General features: G+C 41.5%; 1 protein-coding gene across 1 annotated transcript in view; it reads right to left on the reverse strand.

Moving 5' to 3' along the window:
* The window catches only part of bckdhb (branched chain keto acid dehydrogenase E1 subunit beta), a 54,907-nt gene that overhangs the window by 22,471 nt on the left and 13,265 nt on the right, over positions 1–19,171 (reverse strand). Inside the window, exons 7-8 of the mRNA XM_075464910.1 lie at positions 14,907–15,004; positions 13,370–13,480 (exon numbers count right to left, since the gene is read on the reverse strand). Coding sequence (XP_075321025.1) covers positions 13,370–13,480; positions 14,907–15,004 — 209 coding nt within the window. The remainder of the gene's footprint in view (positions 1–13,369; positions 13,481–14,906; positions 15,005–19,171) is intronic.

Raw genomic sequence — 19,171 nt, forward strand, 5'->3', positions numbered from 1 at the left:
TGACAGTTAAAGAATGTTTAGTTCAGAGCCGCCACCGCGGAGTCATCCTTGCCACTGAATCCACTTGGCTTTGCTGCCTTCCGCCGACCCTGTAATTGCGCGACCACCGCAGGGTCCTAACTCATGCGCCGCCATGTGTTCTCCGTGACAAATGAGAGTCGGGACGAGGCTGAACTACTCACTGGGGCCTTTAAAGTGGCACTCTGCGATTAGCATAGAGGGGTGACTGCTTGGCAAACGGAGCTAGGAGGGCAGCAGGGAAGGAGGGGGGGGGGTGGACACAAACACTTGCTCACCCTTTTCGGAGCCATAAAAACACACTCGCGTTCTGTCACGACAGAAAGAGGGAGAGTGAGAACCAGAAAAAGGGAGAGGAGGTGGGGTGAGAGCACAGGAGAAAGTGTAAAACAGCTCTGGCACTGGGCAGAAAGCCAAGCAATCCTCCAGCGGAGCCACAATGCCAGGAGACCTCAGACAGAAATAATTCCAAACATCCCATAAAGACCCATTAAAGCAAATTCAACTCAATTACTCCCTGAAGTGCGCGCGCACGCACGCACGCACGCACGCACGCACGCACGCACGCATGCACACACACACACACACACACACACACAGAGCCTTACTTCTCTGCAGCCACAGTGCAACACTGACTGAGCATCAGTGTGTTCACATGCACGCAACAGTGTACGTCCAACTGGACGACAGTAGGAGCAGACAGAAAGGCAGTAAAAATCAATAAACAATCTTTAAAGCCTCTATAAAGTCATGTATAACATAAGACAGAGGTGGTTTCTGCGGATGTAACAACCTGACTACGTGTTGTAAGAAGGGGTTTTTTCGCAGCAGGATAACCTGCATAAAAGGAAATTATATGGTATTTGAAGCAAATCGACTGGAATATATGACTTAGGATGGAAACCATGTTAAATGCAAAACGTCAGGCACTGTGAGGAGAACGCTGCAGTCTACAGTGAACTTTCTGGGGAGGCCATGCAACCAACTTATCATTATGATACTTCAAGCAGTGAATGGAATGACAAGAACACACTGTACGGTGCATTTCAATGCTATAGTCTCAGAATGGAAACGACTGTTGCATAACTCCTAATGTCAGGTCAACAGTCTTGCCTTTTTTCTTCTTTAAAATAGGAAACAGATGGTTAATTAATGGATTATTTGACTCATCACAAAATGCATCTCTGTCTGATTATTTCCCAAATATTCTCATAATCCAGGCTTTTTGTTTTTCTTTCACGACCTTCACTCGTCCACTTTGTTTAGTTCACCCATGATTGGGAAATTATTTTCCACAGAAAAAAAAAGCATTTCATTAATGCAATAACATCCACCATTATACCTATCAACCTTGGGAAATAAATAAAATCTGCCCCTGTGTTCACAATGCAAGTACAAAAATAAGTACTTCAATCCAATTATGTTCGTGTTTCATCGATTTAAAATCTATAAATAAAATCATTATAATCAACAGCAAACACCATTCAAGCTCTACTAGCACCAGGCTGTGGTGGCAGGAGAGTAAATGATGTTTTCACAACAAGGAAAGCAAGCAACAAGGAAGAGAGCAGCAAAACAACAGCAGAGCCTCTTGCATTGAGCTGAAATGAAGCAACTGCAATCCTCGGAATATGAGCTATCTGTTTTGACTGTTAGCACACAGCTGATAAATAAGTTGCTGATGATTTTAGCTACCATGTTTTCCAGATTACCAGCCCTGAAGAGTTAGATCCACCTCACACGGTGACAGAACTGGATCCTTAGGTTTCTTACATTATAAGAATGCTTTATCTACAAGTTTTGGGGTGCTGAAGCTTCCACAGTGGAAATGTTCACCACAGTTTCACTGCTTATTTCACTCTTATGTCTTATAACATATGAAAGAAAATACACCAGATGGTGATTTTCACCAAATGTGAAACAGTTTGAATAATTAATGCCGTCCAGGGCATATCCTGACAAATTTTGTCAAATGTCAGCAGAAACAGGCTGCAGACCCCCACCCAAAATCAGCATAAAGCAGGGATCCAGAGAATTAATGGATGGGACCCAATTTCCACATGTGTTTGAAATATTAAGACAAAATAAATCATGTTCTTCCACAGAGATATTGTGAAATAAAAGAAAACAAAAACAAAACAAAACAAAAAATTAGGAAAACCTAGATTTTTTTTTGGGTTTGGTTTCTGCTTATATAACTAACTTGGAACTTGGATGGATGTCTGTTCATGTGACTGTAGACCCTCTGCGTTTTCCGTTTGGTCCCGTTATCGGCCAACAGGCTGACCTCAATGATCTCAATCTGCCCAAACCGCAGGCCAAGGTTCCTAAACTAAACTGTTTTCTCAAGTGGAAAAATCGATGACCTGGCCCAAAGTAGAAAAAGCGCTTCCAATTCAAAGTGCCGTTTTCTTTTACGGCGGGCTTTAAGTTTGTTTATAGGGGGTTGTTTCACGACTAAATTGTCGCTGCCTTTATAATTGTTGCTATTATTATCTGGTACCAATGTCAAATTTAGCCAATTATAAGAGCCCAGGAAAACCAAAACAGAAAATGTGCTATTTCGCTTCCTCAGTTGGGACTTTTGCACCCACTTGCACAGTGTGACAGTTAATTCCATGTTTGTGAGACTATTTTGTATATGAGGCAGCATGGGTAGAGTGATGCAGTCTGATGTACTGTGGTAATAACTGGCTGAGGAACAACCAAGGCCCATATTCAAAATTTGTCTTAAAAACTTGGAATATACATGCTTTTTCAATGCTCCTATAGGTGAAGTTGCCTGATTTAAAAGCCACATTCCTTTGATGAGTGAAACAGAGGAATTTGAGAAATATCCAGTGCCTAGCTGTGGAATGTGAGCACTGGCTCCTGCCAGAGAGAAGAATGGAAAAGCGGTCAGGAACAGTAACACGTGGGGGAACTAGAGAGGACAAGTGGGAGCGATTACTATACTTGCAAAATATCTGATAAACCACAAGCTCTTCATTAACCCAACATTTTTGGATGTAGACATCTAACTTAGATAAATTAACCAAATGCAGTGAGCTGAAGGGTTGGTCGAGGGTTTCTTCTTTTGTGTTGCGTTTCAGCCCACTTTCAGAGAGAAAGAAGCTGGATCCATCTCTAAAAACACAAGCATGAGTAATTTTCCACTGATCTAACTGCTGAAACCCTTGTGCAGCACGGCACATGACACTGTAATGACACACACCCGCCAAAAAAAGAACGTATGACCCCCCCACTACCCCCACTCCACTAAGTCCTGCTTGTTGGGTCCGCAGAGCTGTGTTAACATTGTAATTGCAGACTTGGGCTGCAATAATAAGAATATGGGGCCCGAACCTTTGGCCACTCTGCCTGTCATTATCTTCTACTTTGATTGTTTCCAGTGTGAGTGTGACAGCGAGCCAAAGACATTAAGAGTGTCGTGATTAGCCAGGGAGCAGATATTGGCTGAGGCCCCTCGGCTGAAGGGAAGCAGAGGCATGAGTCCGGTCTGTCTGTGTGCTAATAGGCAGCAGGCTGCCTGCCCCATCTCTCGCTCGTCTCCAGGTCAAGGAGTTGAGTTTTCAGCTAAAAGCTCTGTGTGAATCACTTTGTTTGTGGTTTGTCCAAAATACTGTTTTATGTCTGTCAAACTGTATTTGGCATTTGTTTGTTGCTGCAGTTAAAGAAAAGGGAACAAACTGTGTCTTTGGGACCGGCTGCTACGGTTAAAAATTCAAAAATAGCTCTCTGCAAAGTTGTCTGAATACACTCATTCATCGGTGGATTTAGGTGCTTTCTTTAATGCTTAAATGATGAAGTCAGTGTTAAAAAAAGTAAATAAAAAAGAAAAAAAATCGGTAATTCCTTCAAAAATGGTCGGGAAAAGAAAACGAGTGCACGGCGGTGTGGTGTTTAGCGCCTTTGCTTCACAGCAAAAAGATTTCCAAGTTTGAATCTTATTGTTTACACGTTCTTCCTGTGAATGTGTGTGTACTCTGGCTTCCTCCCACAGTCAGAAGACACAAATGGAAGGTTAATAGGTGAAACCTTGGTTGTTTGTCTAATTTCTCTCTGTATTGTTGGACTGGCATCCTATCCAGGGTGCACCCTGCCTCTTGCTAAATGGATGCTACCAATGGTACCCAGCACCAGGTTCCAACCTTAGATGAAGCATGTAAGGAAAAACAAATTAATTAACTAATTAAAGAAAATGAGTGAAAAACCAACAAATGTCCAAATAAAGAGTAGAAAACATCTACAGAAAGCCCGCAGAACTACTGAATCATACAGCTTGGGTGATTTACACGGGGCTATTTTACGCATTTATTGACATTTCATAGCATTAGCATAGATAAATAAATTGATATTTAGTCAATAAAATATATATATAATAATATATAAAAACAGTTATAAAGTGAAGTCCTAATTCTGTCTCGTTCAGACATGCGTTTCTCCCTCGACGATGGTTTGCCAGTGAAAAATAATACAGTGCCCCAGAAGAAAGTTCTGGAGTCACATTACTGCATAAGACAAACGAAACCAAACTAGCATGACGGTTGGTCGTGAGCGTGGGAATAGAACATTTTTCACCCACATCGTTTCATACATCCACTTCTTACTGGATTATACAAATTTGCTCTTTTCAATGCACCTCTGACTGGCTTTTACAACACAGTTCATTAGCAAGGCATTTCAACTATTTCTTGACCTTTAGACACTAACTTTTGAATTTTGTGCTATTACTAAGGGTATGATTGGGGGGGGGGGGGGGGGGGGGGGAATGTCTTAGGAATTATATCCTTGGGCCAGCACGAAAAACACATTTTATTGTGAAAGATTTACTTGGTTTTTGTCTGCTTTTAACTGCTTTCACATCTCAAGTTTTGGTGCATGCTGCCTATTATTTATTTGCAATTATCAAATATTCAAAACAGAAGAAAAACATCAAGTCAGAATCTAATTCAAAGAGGGATCAGTAAAACTTGTTGAACTGATCATGTGCTGGCGTGGAGTTTGTATCAGGTCATTTTCCCTGTAATCTTGTTGCTTGCTCAAACAACAGGTCTAAAATTCAGAGGAAGCCCAGGCCCTCAAAACAGTCTGGGTCTGGCTCACCATCTGGAGCCCACCTTTTGGTAGCCATGACTGGCTGCTCAACGTGATTAACATAATGAACTCATGGTTCATATTTCAAAAAGGGAAATCAAGCGAAAAGGATAGATCATAATTTCGACTGGAAGTTTCATGGAAATGCAAAGTGCGTAGGAGGCGGCGTGCGCTGCTGGCACAAGGTCGTGTGTCAAATTACTTCAAATGAAAAGCGATGCTCCAATTAGGACTTTTTATTAACTTTGTTAAAAGTGAGCAGTTTCCATATCATCACTAAGACAGTGGAGACGCATCTGATGCTTCAAAAAAACAATGAACGTGTTTTCAATGGTGCGTTTTAGCGTCATTATACTGACAACTTAATAGGACGCAAGCACCGGCCAGATTAGGAGAACCAGCTCCTGCCAGCAGACTTGCTTCAACAAATGTTCATGTTATTGTTCAGAAGCTGGCTTCGTTGGACAGACTCCACAAAATCTGAGAAATCATACAAGAACAAGGCTGCTGAGTGTTATTTTAGCAAACTTCCTACCACTTAGAAGTGTCCCATTCTTGTAAAAAAAAACGATCAATTGATCACTTTTTTCAACAACGACATTCTTTACAAATCAGGCTGAATTTCTCAAGCGGACAATTCTTCACGTTGCAGAAAGGTTAACTGAGTTTAAAGTCTCTTGAGAAAGAAGCAAAATTCTTGAGAATGCTGAAAATGCTGCTGCCAGGTGTGGCTAAACAGTCTGGACCCTCAAGAAAAACAATAAGCCAGTCTAACAGCCAACATAACCACTTTAATTGTAACAATCAGGCATTTAGACATGGCTGAAATGTGTTGGTTAGAGGTAAAAACCAGTGCATTCACGTTGCTTCTTTGATGTTTCCTCTGAAAGCTGTCTCATTCAGCAGGCCCCCTTTATCAATATCAAAATTAGGGTTCAGAGTTTCTCTTGGTGCGTCATCAGAAAACTGAAGGATCTGGGATCGGATTCGATTACGTGCAGATATTAAAACATTCTCAAAGTAACACCGCTTGATTTAACACAATTTAATCCCAGTTCAAACATGCAATGTCTTTTTAAGGTAATTTCAACTGACAGATTGCGCAACGCGTTATAATTACGGTGGCTGGTATTAAGGACAACATCAATCACAGCTGACAGCTTGTCTGGCTGACAAGAAGTTGACACTGAAATGAAAACACTGAGTCCATTTACGCTCTACCTGAACCTTTTCTTTCTACCTGAGCGAATGACAAACATGGCCGAGTGTACGGGACCTGCCTGGCTCCCGGCTGCCTCCATACTCTGTGTTTACCTGCTGTCTGACTCGGGACACACATTACAGCTCCAAGCCATTAAGAGAGAGTCATGAGTGCAGCCTCGATAAGACGCTCTTATCAGTACAGGGTCAAGAGCACACAGAACACGCATCACTTCCAAGAATCGGAACAATTGCTGGTGCACATTCTTCCCAAAGACCCCTCCCCCCACCTCCCCCGTCTGTTGACCATCCAGTAAATTCTGCTTTTGTTCGCGGCCGATATAACAAATGTATTCTCCGAGTCTTGGGACAGTGATGCACCCGTGCAGTGTCCTCCGCTAACCCCTCGTGCGTGTGTTGTCTGGGGTTGAGCAGGTTCAGCCAAACTGGTTGCATCACAACGAGGGCTGAGATCCAGGCAGCGCTGCTGTCACAGAGACTTCAGCTGAGCCGCAAGCCAAGATACATCTGAGGGAGAAAGTTTACAAGTCTTTAAGGGAAGACAATGAGCTGGAGAAAACTGTCACCAGCCACACCAGAGACCTACAGGCCAAAATAATTTAGTGACACTGAGGCTCTCCTCTCTTGTGAAGTCAATGTCTTCATACAAACATGCTTTCGCCTTGTGTTTGTAGACCATGTGTTCAAAGCCACACTGTGGTGCAAGGACACTCTCTGGAAGTCATGTAGCCTCTGTATTCTTAACACAAAACCAGCCTGCGGCTTTACCCGAACCTAAAGGACACTTGCTCTTTTGTTGCCTCCACCAGCAGAGAATTGTAAATAAACTACATACATGTGATACAAACGAGCACATGTGATGTGAACAGGCTTTTAATGCACTTCACAAACAGGCTGCCAAAACATTTTTTTTTTTGGAATATGTTGCAACTCAAATGAATTCAAGCTGAAAAAAATCCACACGAAATGCAAGGCTTTGACAGTGAAGAGAGCGATTTCTAGTCGGAGTATCGCTTTAGGCGTTTTATAGGAGGAGATGGGGCTTGCAAAGTCGTGGACAAGCACGGACCCGTCAACAGGATGTGTCCTGAGTTACGTGTTCTCAGTGCTTGAGAAAATAAATCACACAGTTGGACGAGTCCAATAATACTGAGTAAGAAAAAGAAGATGAAAGGAGACGGAGACAGGCAGGACTGGAGTTTAGGCTCAGTGAGAACACAACCCCTTTCCCTTACACACCGGCACTGAGCATCTTTTCTGCAACGTGTTTATTTTGCTATCTGTAGATATATCAAAGTTAATTTGTGAACACATTCATGAAAAAGAGGAAGAAAAGGAGGCATGTCTTGCTTGCTTCCAGCAGAGTTTGTTAAAACAGAAAACAGGTACTTTCATATGACTTTTTTTTTTTAATCTCTTTTCTCGATGTCAAGCAGACAAGGAGTCTGGAACTCCTTGGTGGGGCATTCCCTTAAACGCAACGCTTCATTTCGGCCACATCAGCTAATTGATAGCAGTGGGTTTTTGTTTCAGACGTTTGATAGGTTGAGCAAAGAGCCGCTGAAAGAAACAAGAAAAGAGAGACCCCTTGTGGAAGTTGTGATGGTGTCCCAGGTGCACGAGCTTCTGCCCATCAGGACCTGTGTGTGGTGCTGTGGGGACCACCATCTCCACTCATAGATAATGAACTGATGACTGCATTATGACTGGCCTGGGCAAGACGCTCCGATTCTTGGCTGGCCAGAGTGCAAGTCTGGAAAAGCTGAGGATGAGGCTGAATCACCGACAACAGACTAACAGAAAGATGGGAGCAACAGAGAATCTTTTCTACTCCTGACTGGCCAAGTCAAGTAAAGGCGTATTCGTGTAAGTAATGATGGCCAAAGTCCCATATAAACAACTATAAAAGGCATTAAACTGTAGAGAGTAAACCGACCCTTTCAGAGAGGAATTACGGAGCCCATTTATAAGATGTGCATCTTCAGTCTGGCCAAACGTGACAGGAAGAGTTTCCACAGAATGTCATCTGAGCCATGCGACTGGCAGACTGGTAAACCAGCCATTTTGTTTAGCCCTTTAGGAATAACTGCTACATTCACTTGACCACATTAGACAGTGAGACAAAATTCAAAAAACTAATTTTTCTATAGTTCTACAGCAATGTCTGCCCACGTTGCCCTTTTGTCAACAAGAGGGCTGATTATATTTAGACTTGAGTATATCTGGTGGCTGCCAGAATGAGTCCCTGGGGAAAGGAAAGTGCTGCCTTAATGATCTCCCAATGTGAAAGACACTTCATTCTTTATTCATTTCATACATCCAGAATAGCACACGGGCAACGGATAAATCAGCTCACCACAGAACACAAACACATGCATACTGAAAAATACGCAAGGTAAGTGTGACTCACAGGACATGAAAGATTTGAATTGGCTTCCAGAAGCGGGATGTGTGTCTGCAGACTATCTGGCCACCTGCACACTCTCTGAATGTGACGGCCAGTTAATAAGCAGTTCAACAGAGGTGTGCGTGTGCCGGAGAAGCCCAACATCTCTTTAGAACTAAGAAGTTGACACAATGAGTCTTGACTAGTCCAGCGCTAAAGCTAAAAATAGCATCAGGCTCAAAAATCAAGAGAATACCTTTCTCAAAAGGTTTCAATAATTCCGTTGTTTATTCACAGAGCAGATAACAGGTAGCTCACGAAAAGTGGCAGCCAGAGAAGGTGATACTTCAAATATGATTTCATATCAATGGGAGCGCCACCCATCACTTTTGGCCCAATTCAAGGTAAGGCTGTCTTGAAATGAATGTTAGCAATCAGCTGCGAGCATTAGCGTGGCTAGCCGTGGTAAAATAAATGGCCTCTGACAGGTCTGTTACAGAGGCAGGCGACGTGGCTAATTAACTAGCTAAAATGAGCTAGTCACTTTCCTAACATTACTTCACAGAGCGTAAAAGAGCAGTGACAGTTATTTCTGGCAAATGTTGTCATTTTAATTCAATACTATAATCAAATTTAGGTAACCTTTATATACTTTTGTTTAAGTTTTCTACCACTGTATACACATTTTGAAAAAATGAAACCAGAACTTCTTAGTAAAGAGGTATTTATTGCATATATCTTTTATATGTCTTGAGTATTCTATAATTAACCGTTCCACTATAATATGTGAATTTCCCCTGATGCAGGAAATATAAAGTCCATCTCATCTTTTATTGGATCTTACAACCGCCTACTGGTTCTCTTTGCAGACTGTGTGTTGTATGAAGGGAAGCATGTATGTGTGTGTGGGGAACGTGTGTGTGTGTTTGCATATATTGCAAACACACTTTGTCGACACACTTGTGCTCTCTCTTCTGTAGTTGGAAGATGATGTGTGTTGTTCCATAAAAGATTTACGTTAATAATTTAAAATGATGTTACGCATTGTGTAAATTTATGTTTTAAAACAGTATTAAACACACAGGTTTACAAGGAAACCCCTGATCACGATCACGACGGGTCATTGAGGATTCGGGGTCAGCCGACACTGCTTCTGGAAATCTGATGCCTGCATTTTCCTACAGTACGCAGTTACAAACCACACACCATAAGAACTATTCAAATCTTTCTGTTGTATCTGAATCTACATTATTTTCCTTTACAAAAATAACCATATGGAATTTTTCGGAAATGAAAACGTCTTCGCAGAAAGCTCTTCACAGTTTGGCAAAGTGCAGCATGAATTTTCAATCATTGTCAACCATTTAGATTAATACTAAAGTTATTTAATACTTTAAAGAGATTTATACTTTAAAGATAATACTTTACTTTAAAGATTAGATTTACTGGACCATTGAAGAAGTCCAACTTAAACATCTGAAAACAGAAATTCTAAAATGAACTAAAATAAGCATACCGACACTGAACAAGCTTCACCCACTTCACTGGACCCTGCTACTGCGTTCTCAGCTCACATCATTTCCTGGTGGAGGCATCTCCCACTGATGCAGTGATGTCAGTGAGCTGAATTTGTTTTAATCACATGGGGAAATGCTTCCTGTGTGCGTATTGAATGACACAAAATGTATCTACTGCTCTTAAGAAAAAGCACTGGTTATGCACCTCTGTACTGATATGTTAATTAGCCACGTGCTAATTACCTCACACTGCACGCTATTGTTGCGGCTGGCGTAAAACAAGACTTGATCAGAAATCAAGTCAATTTTGATCACTCAAATAAACGACTTGATCGGGACCCTGATCCAATACAATTTACAAGTTCAGCTGTTCACAAACGTGACTGGCAATATCAAATAGTGAAAAGCAGTAAAATGAGAGGAGTGCTGAACTCATATCACATCCATGTTGCAGCCCAGTTTTTCTTTTTGTTTGTTTTCTCCTAATTTAAGCAGATTAGATGCTACGTTGGCTCTGGACGTTTTTTTAAACACGGCAGTCCCAACAGTTTAGTTGCTCTCCATAACCCCGCCCCCTGCCCCAGCCCAGCACACAGTTGGTGCTTTTGCACAATTGGTTCTGAATTAGGGGGCTCTGGGGTATGAACCAGCACCCAACAACGCTTTTACACAGAAAAACCAAACAGTTCACAAAAATATCTCACTATTTGTAGATATATTCAAGTGTCAACTGTTCCTCATCATAAAGGTTAATGACAGATTAATCGGTTCTGTAAATAAACACCACTTCATACCAAGAACGGTTCTGTATGTAGGTATTCCACTTAAACTGGTTTCTGAATTGGTGGGATGCAGCGTGAGAAAACGGTTCTGTGGCTGCAGCTCTGCTGGTTCTCAGACGTTTAAAGTCACGCCAGCCCAGAGCAGCACCCAATAGTTAGGGCCCTACTGTACAGGGTCACTGAGGACATACAGGGCCCTGTTTCTTATTTCATGCATTTGCGTCTCTCATTGCTACTGAAAAGTGGACATGAAGCTTCGGAGTTGTTTTTTGGGTCCTCCTGTGGGTTATACAAGTTATACTGTTATGTTTGACCAACCATAACCAAATATGCTGCTGTGGCTGGGCTAAATATAATGACCAAATGTTTTTGTTAATGAATCGATCGATCATTTTTTCTACATCACATTTCCCCAGAACCTAAATTCACATGTTAAATGTTTTTGTTTCATCCAGCCAGAACTCCAAAAGGGAGATCTATAAATCTTATCATGACGGAGATCGAAGAGGATGAAAAAACTCTTACATTTGGAAATATGGAAGATCCACATATCTAACAGATTAAAATGTACCATCCTGTTGGCGCAATGAATCAATCAGCTGTTTCAGCTCTTCAGCATTATATCATATGCAAAACAGGGACAAATGGCATCACAAAAAGCCCACTGACAGACCTTACTTTTGAATGATAAAATGTCTCCCTGTGTAGCTTGACTGCAAAATAGGAGCAGCAACACAGCCGAAGCTCATGCCAAACATTACAATAAACAACAGGAGACACGTCCACCTTTGGACAACCAAAGGTCGCCTCAGCGTTATCCCTTCAGCTCCTATTATGCATCAAAGGAACAAGATATACCGCATTGGTGTATCTTACTAGTGTTGAATCCACCAACGTTAATTTATGATGACAAGTCGTACATGAGCTACTCGGGATTGTTTTCACCCTGAATTGTGCAGAATTCCATATTTGCCCCGTGAACTCAATATTAATTAAAAGATCAAATAAAAAACCTTGAACGTACACTCCTAAAGCATCCGTCTGGGTGATTGTAATCATGATCTGGACAGGAATGAATATGGCTTGATTAAAAGGCCGTTTTACTTACTTACTTACACACACACACACACACACACACACACACACACACACACACACACACCCAAACTCTAAGCATACCAGTTCATCAGTGTAATACAACAGTGACTTTACTGACTTTATGAAAGACAGACTGTTTGTGGTTGGATGTTATGAGTTGGACAGATGTTTAAGGAAAATCTGATTGGAGGAAATGACGAAGAAAGGTGTTGACATGCTCGAACAGGCAGGACTGGCATCAGGCCTACAAAGCAACATGTAAACACACTATTTCATTTAATGCCGTTTTAATGGGGCATTACTTAACAAAAATACCACATTCTCTTGAGAAGCTCCCCTTTAGCAAACAATCTGTAACCAGCTGCTGGTTAGTCTGCACAATACTGCGCTTTGCCATCAGTTCCAATAGATGGGCAATTAAATTAAATTTTGCTTGGCAGCAACAAAGTCCTATGTGTCACTGAAGTAGTATGAGACTTGGATAATGAATTCAATCATATCTGGCTATTCAGGTGCACGAAAGCAAAAGCATCAAGGGCCATTTAAAGGCAGCAACTCCAGTGTGGAAAGGACTCAAAACCTTCTGCTTTAACACACACCTTTGCTTTTTTATTTCAAAAGAGCTCTTCAAGACATTGCATCGTCCAGTTGGTCTCCCAGTGGTTTAGTCTACACACACACAACTATGGTGCGCAGGAAAATAAAATATCTCGACGGTGCTTATTCCCCAAACTGTCTCGTGTCATGCTTCAAAGCACATAAAGATGGAAGACCCACTGAAAAGCAGGCTGCTTTCTCAGAGGCCTCCCAGAATAATGATTTCATTCTGGTTTGTGCAAAAGGCTGACACAACATAAACTAGGAGTGGACTCTTACCAATAGTGGAAGGAATCCTGTTTGTCAAGCACCAAAGACAATCACACAGTCCAGAAGAACATTGCCTCATACCACACCAAAATAAACCCAGATACAGCAGGAAGATGATTCACATCAACAACATCAATAATGACAAATGGCAATCTGAATAATGGGAAGACGTATCAAAGTAATACTTCAGGAATTCAACATGTGGACACTGCTTCTCCCATGAGAAACAAAACGATTGGCTTTCTTCCTTTGTAAGAAACTCATGCCTCAAAAATAAAAGTATATGTGAGAACCAGACCTAACGAGTCATTGGTTTTTGTTTTAGGTGCACATTTTATTCGAGCTGCTTGGCTTATGACGGCATGTGTGCGTGCCACCGGTACCTTGCAAATAGTTTCAGAATCCCAGGGCAGGATGGTCCTAAGATCGATGACCTCGCAGGAGACTCCCAGTTTCTCCTGAGCCATGTTGGCCACCTCTCTCAACACGTGGACCTGAAAAATGGCAGTTGGAGGGAAGAAAGCTTTCATATAAAACTGAACTCACCAATATATCTGCTTTACATTTAAGCTCAAAGTTTAAGGTGACTAGTAATCATCTTTCTCTGTCATAACGGGAGAACTCTAATCATCTACAGTCATGACCATCTCTTGTGGTGTTTCCCAGGATCAGTTCATGGCCTTGTGTCATTCTCCATTTACAGTCCAAGTCAGATAATCCACAGGTATAACATTAATTTTCACTGCATGACGCCAGATTGTGACCACTCATTTGCATTTTGCAGCCATTTCCTTAACATGCTAGTTATCACGGTCACCACAGTGCTTCTTCTTCTTCGAAAGATGGTCAGACTTTAGACTTTGTGGAACATTTTTAACAATTCCGACAGACTATAATATTACTAAGAACTGACTTAACCGTGTGGGGATAGCCTAAAACTTTATTATTCTGCTGTTTCTAGTATATTTTACATTAATTGCATGTTGTTTAATTAGCTCTGCTGGAAAGCATTATATTTACTGACGTTTCTAGTTTGCTCTGTTCAGAATACATCCTCTGCTCTCTGTTTTATGCGGGTTACGTCTAATCCTGGATAAGAAACAAAGGAGAGATTATTAAGTGACAATTAAAACAATTAATCTTTTGTTGTACTTTTTGCTGCCGTGTCCAAGTGAGACCAGCTTTTAAACCTTAGCCTTGGTATTTAAAATGAGTAAGTTTGGGAGACACTTCTTCTGTGTGGGTGATCAAGACTGAGCAGTGCCCGTTTTACTCCATTCTGTTCAAATCGTTTTCTTTTCCCTTATCTGCCCATAGTCTGACAGCGACGGGGGGTGGTGTTTGTAAAAAGAATTTCCTTTCAGAAGAGAGCACCATGCTTTCCACTTCTCTGCCTGATCTTCATTTTTCTCTATCCACCTTTCAACACCAATAAAGGCTTTGAAGGAGACGTTTTCCCTCGGTGCCCGCCGACCCCCTGCCAACCTGTGGGTGCATTACACCCCTGGATAAGCCTTACAAGGAGGCTGGGAATAATAGAAGTCGTGGATGATTCCTAGTGGGTTAGAGGCTCTTTTATACCAAGTTGTAGAAAATAAAATCTCTCTGGTGAAAAGGAAGGTGACAATGGAAAGTGTGCAGCGGACATGTGGAGTCAACACAATAAAGAGACGGGAAAAGCATTAGTGCTGTGGAGATGTCTAGGCAGATACAGCCTCATGCTGCCAGCTGAGAGACCTTGCTGAGACACATGGGGGGCTTGAGAATGACTTAAAGTTAATCCACTGCTCGCCTCTGTGGCATTAAACATCATTTAATGAAGATGAGACACGGCTCCTTTCTTCCTGTGGTCATGGAAAATAAGCCAAAGATTGTCAACTTTAAATCACTCATATGACACACTCAGAGTGAATCGCCTACCTGGGTCCCCCAGGCAACCATAGTGACATCACTTCCTTCCTGTACGATCTCAGCCTGCGAGAGTGGGATGGTGAAGGACTCCACTGGAACCTGCTCCACTGAGGGAAAGCACACACACGTTTAAATGCATTATATGCAGGCTCACATGCAGAATAAATAGAGGTCGGCGCTGAACACATACACTCATCATTTCACAATGTCCTCTGTGGTTTCTATGTAAAAGACTTGGATCCCAAACTGGCTGTATCTCGAAATAACAGACCAGATGACAAATTGGTGAAATAATTGACCACAAAAAAAAACAAAAAAAACACAGATTCCTCTAGAACATTTGATCAGGCCCATTTCCAGGGCCTTTTCCCACAATCCCATCTAACGTAAGAGGCAGAGTGCTTTTATCAGAGCAATCAGACGCGTGATCTAATGAGATGTTTTACCAGCTACAGGCCAGAACCACAAAGCATCAGTGGGACGGGGTAGTGATCAGAACAGGGGCTACATAAATGGAACATCAGTCCCAAAAGGAGAGCCTCAGAGCCAGGAACTCTTTGAACTAAAGTCCAACAGAAAGCAGATGTTAAGTGTATGGTTTGAATAACAGCTATTAATGTTTTGGAAAAACTTGAGTCATGGATTTTTTTGCAATGTTAAAACTTATCAAATTGCCAATACTTTTAAACACAAAGCTGGTTACCAATATTTATACTGCACAGTTAATCTGAAAATGTCCCATTCCGCATTGTGGCTTTGGCTCCAATATTTGAAGAGCACGGGATCTTAAAGCGTGAGTGGATTTTGAATGAACTAAACTCCTAAAAGCAATCCCAAAGGGCAGCGCAAGAAGTCAAAAATTAGAATGAGCAGTAGTAATTATACTGGGTTTCTGAAAAATATGTATGGCCTCCGTTATTGCAAAGCTGTACGGAAAAAAGGGAAATCATATTCTGACTCACTGTGTTAAAACAACATCAAGTGTTCTGGTGAATCATACGCAAGGCCTACTTTCGTCTTCCAGTTGTGAGAAAATTGGTCAATTGAGGGAAATAATGGCATTTTTCAGAATTCTTAAATTCAATTATGAAAACTAGATTACGGTATAATTAGCACAATTTCTGGCCCCACAAAACGTTAAATAGGCCAAACGTGTGGTTTTCATCCTCCTGTGCACAAGAAGGGAGATGCTGCAACAATCTGAACATGACTCATTCAAGGCATATGGCACAAGAGCTACTTTGCATTAGCCCTTCAGAAAATCAAGATATTTCTGGACCTTCTTCCACGAATCCTGGAAGATCCATGATAGAGGCTTTCCCTGCAGGACAAAACAACATACAGGAGCACCGGGGGTTTCAAACATTACGCAGAACATCCCTTTTTATGCTTGTGAGAACATGTTAGATGCCAGTTATCCCTCGTTGTGATACGCTCCTGTAACACGTCTGCACAAAGCCCTCAAGAATAGGAATGTGTAATTCAACCATCCATCTCAAAGCAGTTTGACAAAGACCGCAATGTTGAGGATGGTCCGTGGCATAGTTGGTTGAGCAGACGCCCCATGTACAAGAGGTCCTCGCCGGTTCAAGTCCCACATCGGACGGCCCTGTGCTGCATGTTGTTCCCCCTCTCTCTACCCCCTGCTTCCTGTCTCTCTAAAACTGAAAATTAAAGGCATAAAAGCCCAAAAAAAAGACAGCAATGTTGTGTGATAAGTGTGTGACAGCGGGTGGAAACAAAGACACGTTAATGGCTGAGGATGGAATTATCAAGCGATGGGTTCATTTCTGCTTCATAAGACCAGCTGATGATGACAGTAAGACCACTGATACCACCAAATCCAACTTATATGAAGGCCCATGGGGATTTACTTTATTGGAGCCAGCCTTAAAGGAACCGCAGCTGTTAACACTTCAGTGTTAGCTGAAAAAGAAAGTACGGTTTCTTAACCTTTCAATTTTCAATTGCAAACCTGCTGCGGAAGATACATTCTGTTCCTTACTCGGTCTTATGATTAGGCAAATACAGCCTCAGGTTAACAACCTGTGGCATATTCCAACGGGTCATAATTTATTTAATTAAAAGAAAAAGCCAAAATGCAGACGTAGTGTATGAAAAAGTAAGTACACCCTTACTGCTTCAATAGAAATTAGTAGGATAATTTAGAGCCAGGTGCTGCTAATCAAATGCAGTTGATGGATTAATCCTCAGCAAGTGCGAGCGTCTCTATAGAAGCACAAGTTTTGGCAGTTTGCACCTGTAAGTATAGCTGGATTCACAGGACAGATGTTGTCTTTAAGTTACTTGGAGGGTGATTTCGTCAGATGACACTGCAGTTCTAAAATTAGGATTTCATTAGAGCAGAGCTCGAGTCAGGAAATGCTTTATGCAACCGTGAGTTGGCACATAGTCCTGACGGACTGCTTTTTATTGATCATTTTTGAGGCATTTGCTGTCTGACAAGAGAAACAGAGAAATGACAAAAGCTTTATTGGGAGTTCAGCTGTATTTATATCCACTTACTAGTTTAGCTGAGCATATACAGGTAGGGCTAAATTAAACCACTGCTGCATTATCCGGCTGTGTTAGCCCGGTTTGGAGAGGTTCGATTTTGTATCACTTAAGTGGGACTGACATGTCCAGATACATTTTTAAAGTCTTTTTTTTTTTTTTTTTTTTTTTTTTGTTTCATGTAAACGTGCTTACTGATAACATCATTCAATCACGTGAATTCAACAAGCTTTTGAAACATGGGGTGTACATTGTTTTTCTAAAAACTACTTTCGCGTTTCGGCTTCGGTGTAATATGTCATGTGTTGCTATTCATCTCAGGTTAGATTTTTCTAATCCTCTTACTTGGCAAGGACCGCATTTTTTTCTTCTTCTTATGTCTAGAAATTAAAACTTTACAGGAGAAATAGGGTTTACTCCGTTTTTCACATGGCTGCATTGTACAGCATTTGGCATTATTCTAGCAGAAAATACCTCTCCTACATTCATACACTACATTACTGAAGTACCGTCACATTCCTCCTCAAGGGGATAACAAACTTAGGTGCTGTTTATACATACCCGGGTATTTTGATAAACGCATATTTTCTAACCTTCGTTTGCAAAAATAACTAGGTGCACACAGCCCCGGTTTTTAAAAAAAAAAACACGTCTATATTGATCAGCATAAATACGCTATCAAGAGCTGTTAAATTACGCCAAGCCAGAATCGTGACATCCTGAAATTTTCCCTCCATACCTCCGGGACAACAAGGCCATTTTCAAAATTTTCCCACCACATAGCAGTCCGTCCGGGTCTAACCCAGAATCGCCGTCGCTGGCGGTGGTATGGCCGGGCTCTGTCTGCCAAAAGAAGCTCCGCAATTGCTGCCCTCCGAGCCCTAATGCGTCTTTGTTGGTCAATACACTGTATGGCTTTAATTTTCAAAAGCACACAAGCGAGTATAGCTCTTAAAAACTGAAATGCTTCTATTACTTGTACCTCCATGCTTGCCAGATAAACAATGGACGTCGGTCTTTTACCGCGGATATTGCCCAAAACTCCGTTTTTGTCTCTTTCAACCAGTTTATACACAAACGCTAAACGGAGTTTTTAAAAAATCTCCACTTTTGCCGGAGTTTTTTTTATGCCTCGTTTTCGGAGGAAAAAACTCTGTTTGTGTATAAACGAAAGGCACAAACGAAGGGAAAGGTCTTCGTTTATCAAAATACCCGGGTATGTGTAAACAGCACCTTAAATGAGACACAATATAAAAGAAAAAACTAAAAAAACACTGCTGCACCACATAAGATGTAAGATGATTCTTACATTACATCCTCGTATCCATCATCAGTTCTTTCATAGCCACTAAATCCCACACAGCTTTATATTAGATGATGATGGCACAGCTGTGCTATATTGAAGACATCGATACTGATAAAATGACCTTAAAACGAGTATCGGCTTTTTGGTGTGTTTTACACTGTTGATGTGCTGGTATGAAGCTTATTAAGACAGAGGTTACTGCGGCGACCACTCAGGTGAGCCTGAGAGGTGCCAACGGTTTACAAATAATAATTAGTCAGGGCACAGTCACTCCCGAGGTGTGGAAATCCAGTTTGATTCATTTGACTGATGTCAGAGCTTGTTAGCTGATGGATACTGACTTAAATCCCATTTTCTTTCCATGTTAGTTGACATTTTGAACAGTTGGCAAAAAGAGCATAAAAAGTTTGAGCTCTTAGAACTCTAACTATGCATCAGTAAATATAAATAGTAA

The sequence above is a fragment of the Odontesthes bonariensis genome, chromosome 5 (genome assembly GCF_027942865.1).
Source record: "Odontesthes bonariensis isolate fOdoBon6 chromosome 5, fOdoBon6.hap1, whole genome shotgun sequence".
NCBI classification, from domain to species: Eukaryota; Metazoa; Chordata; class Actinopteri; order Atheriniformes; family Atherinopsidae; genus Odontesthes; species Odontesthes bonariensis.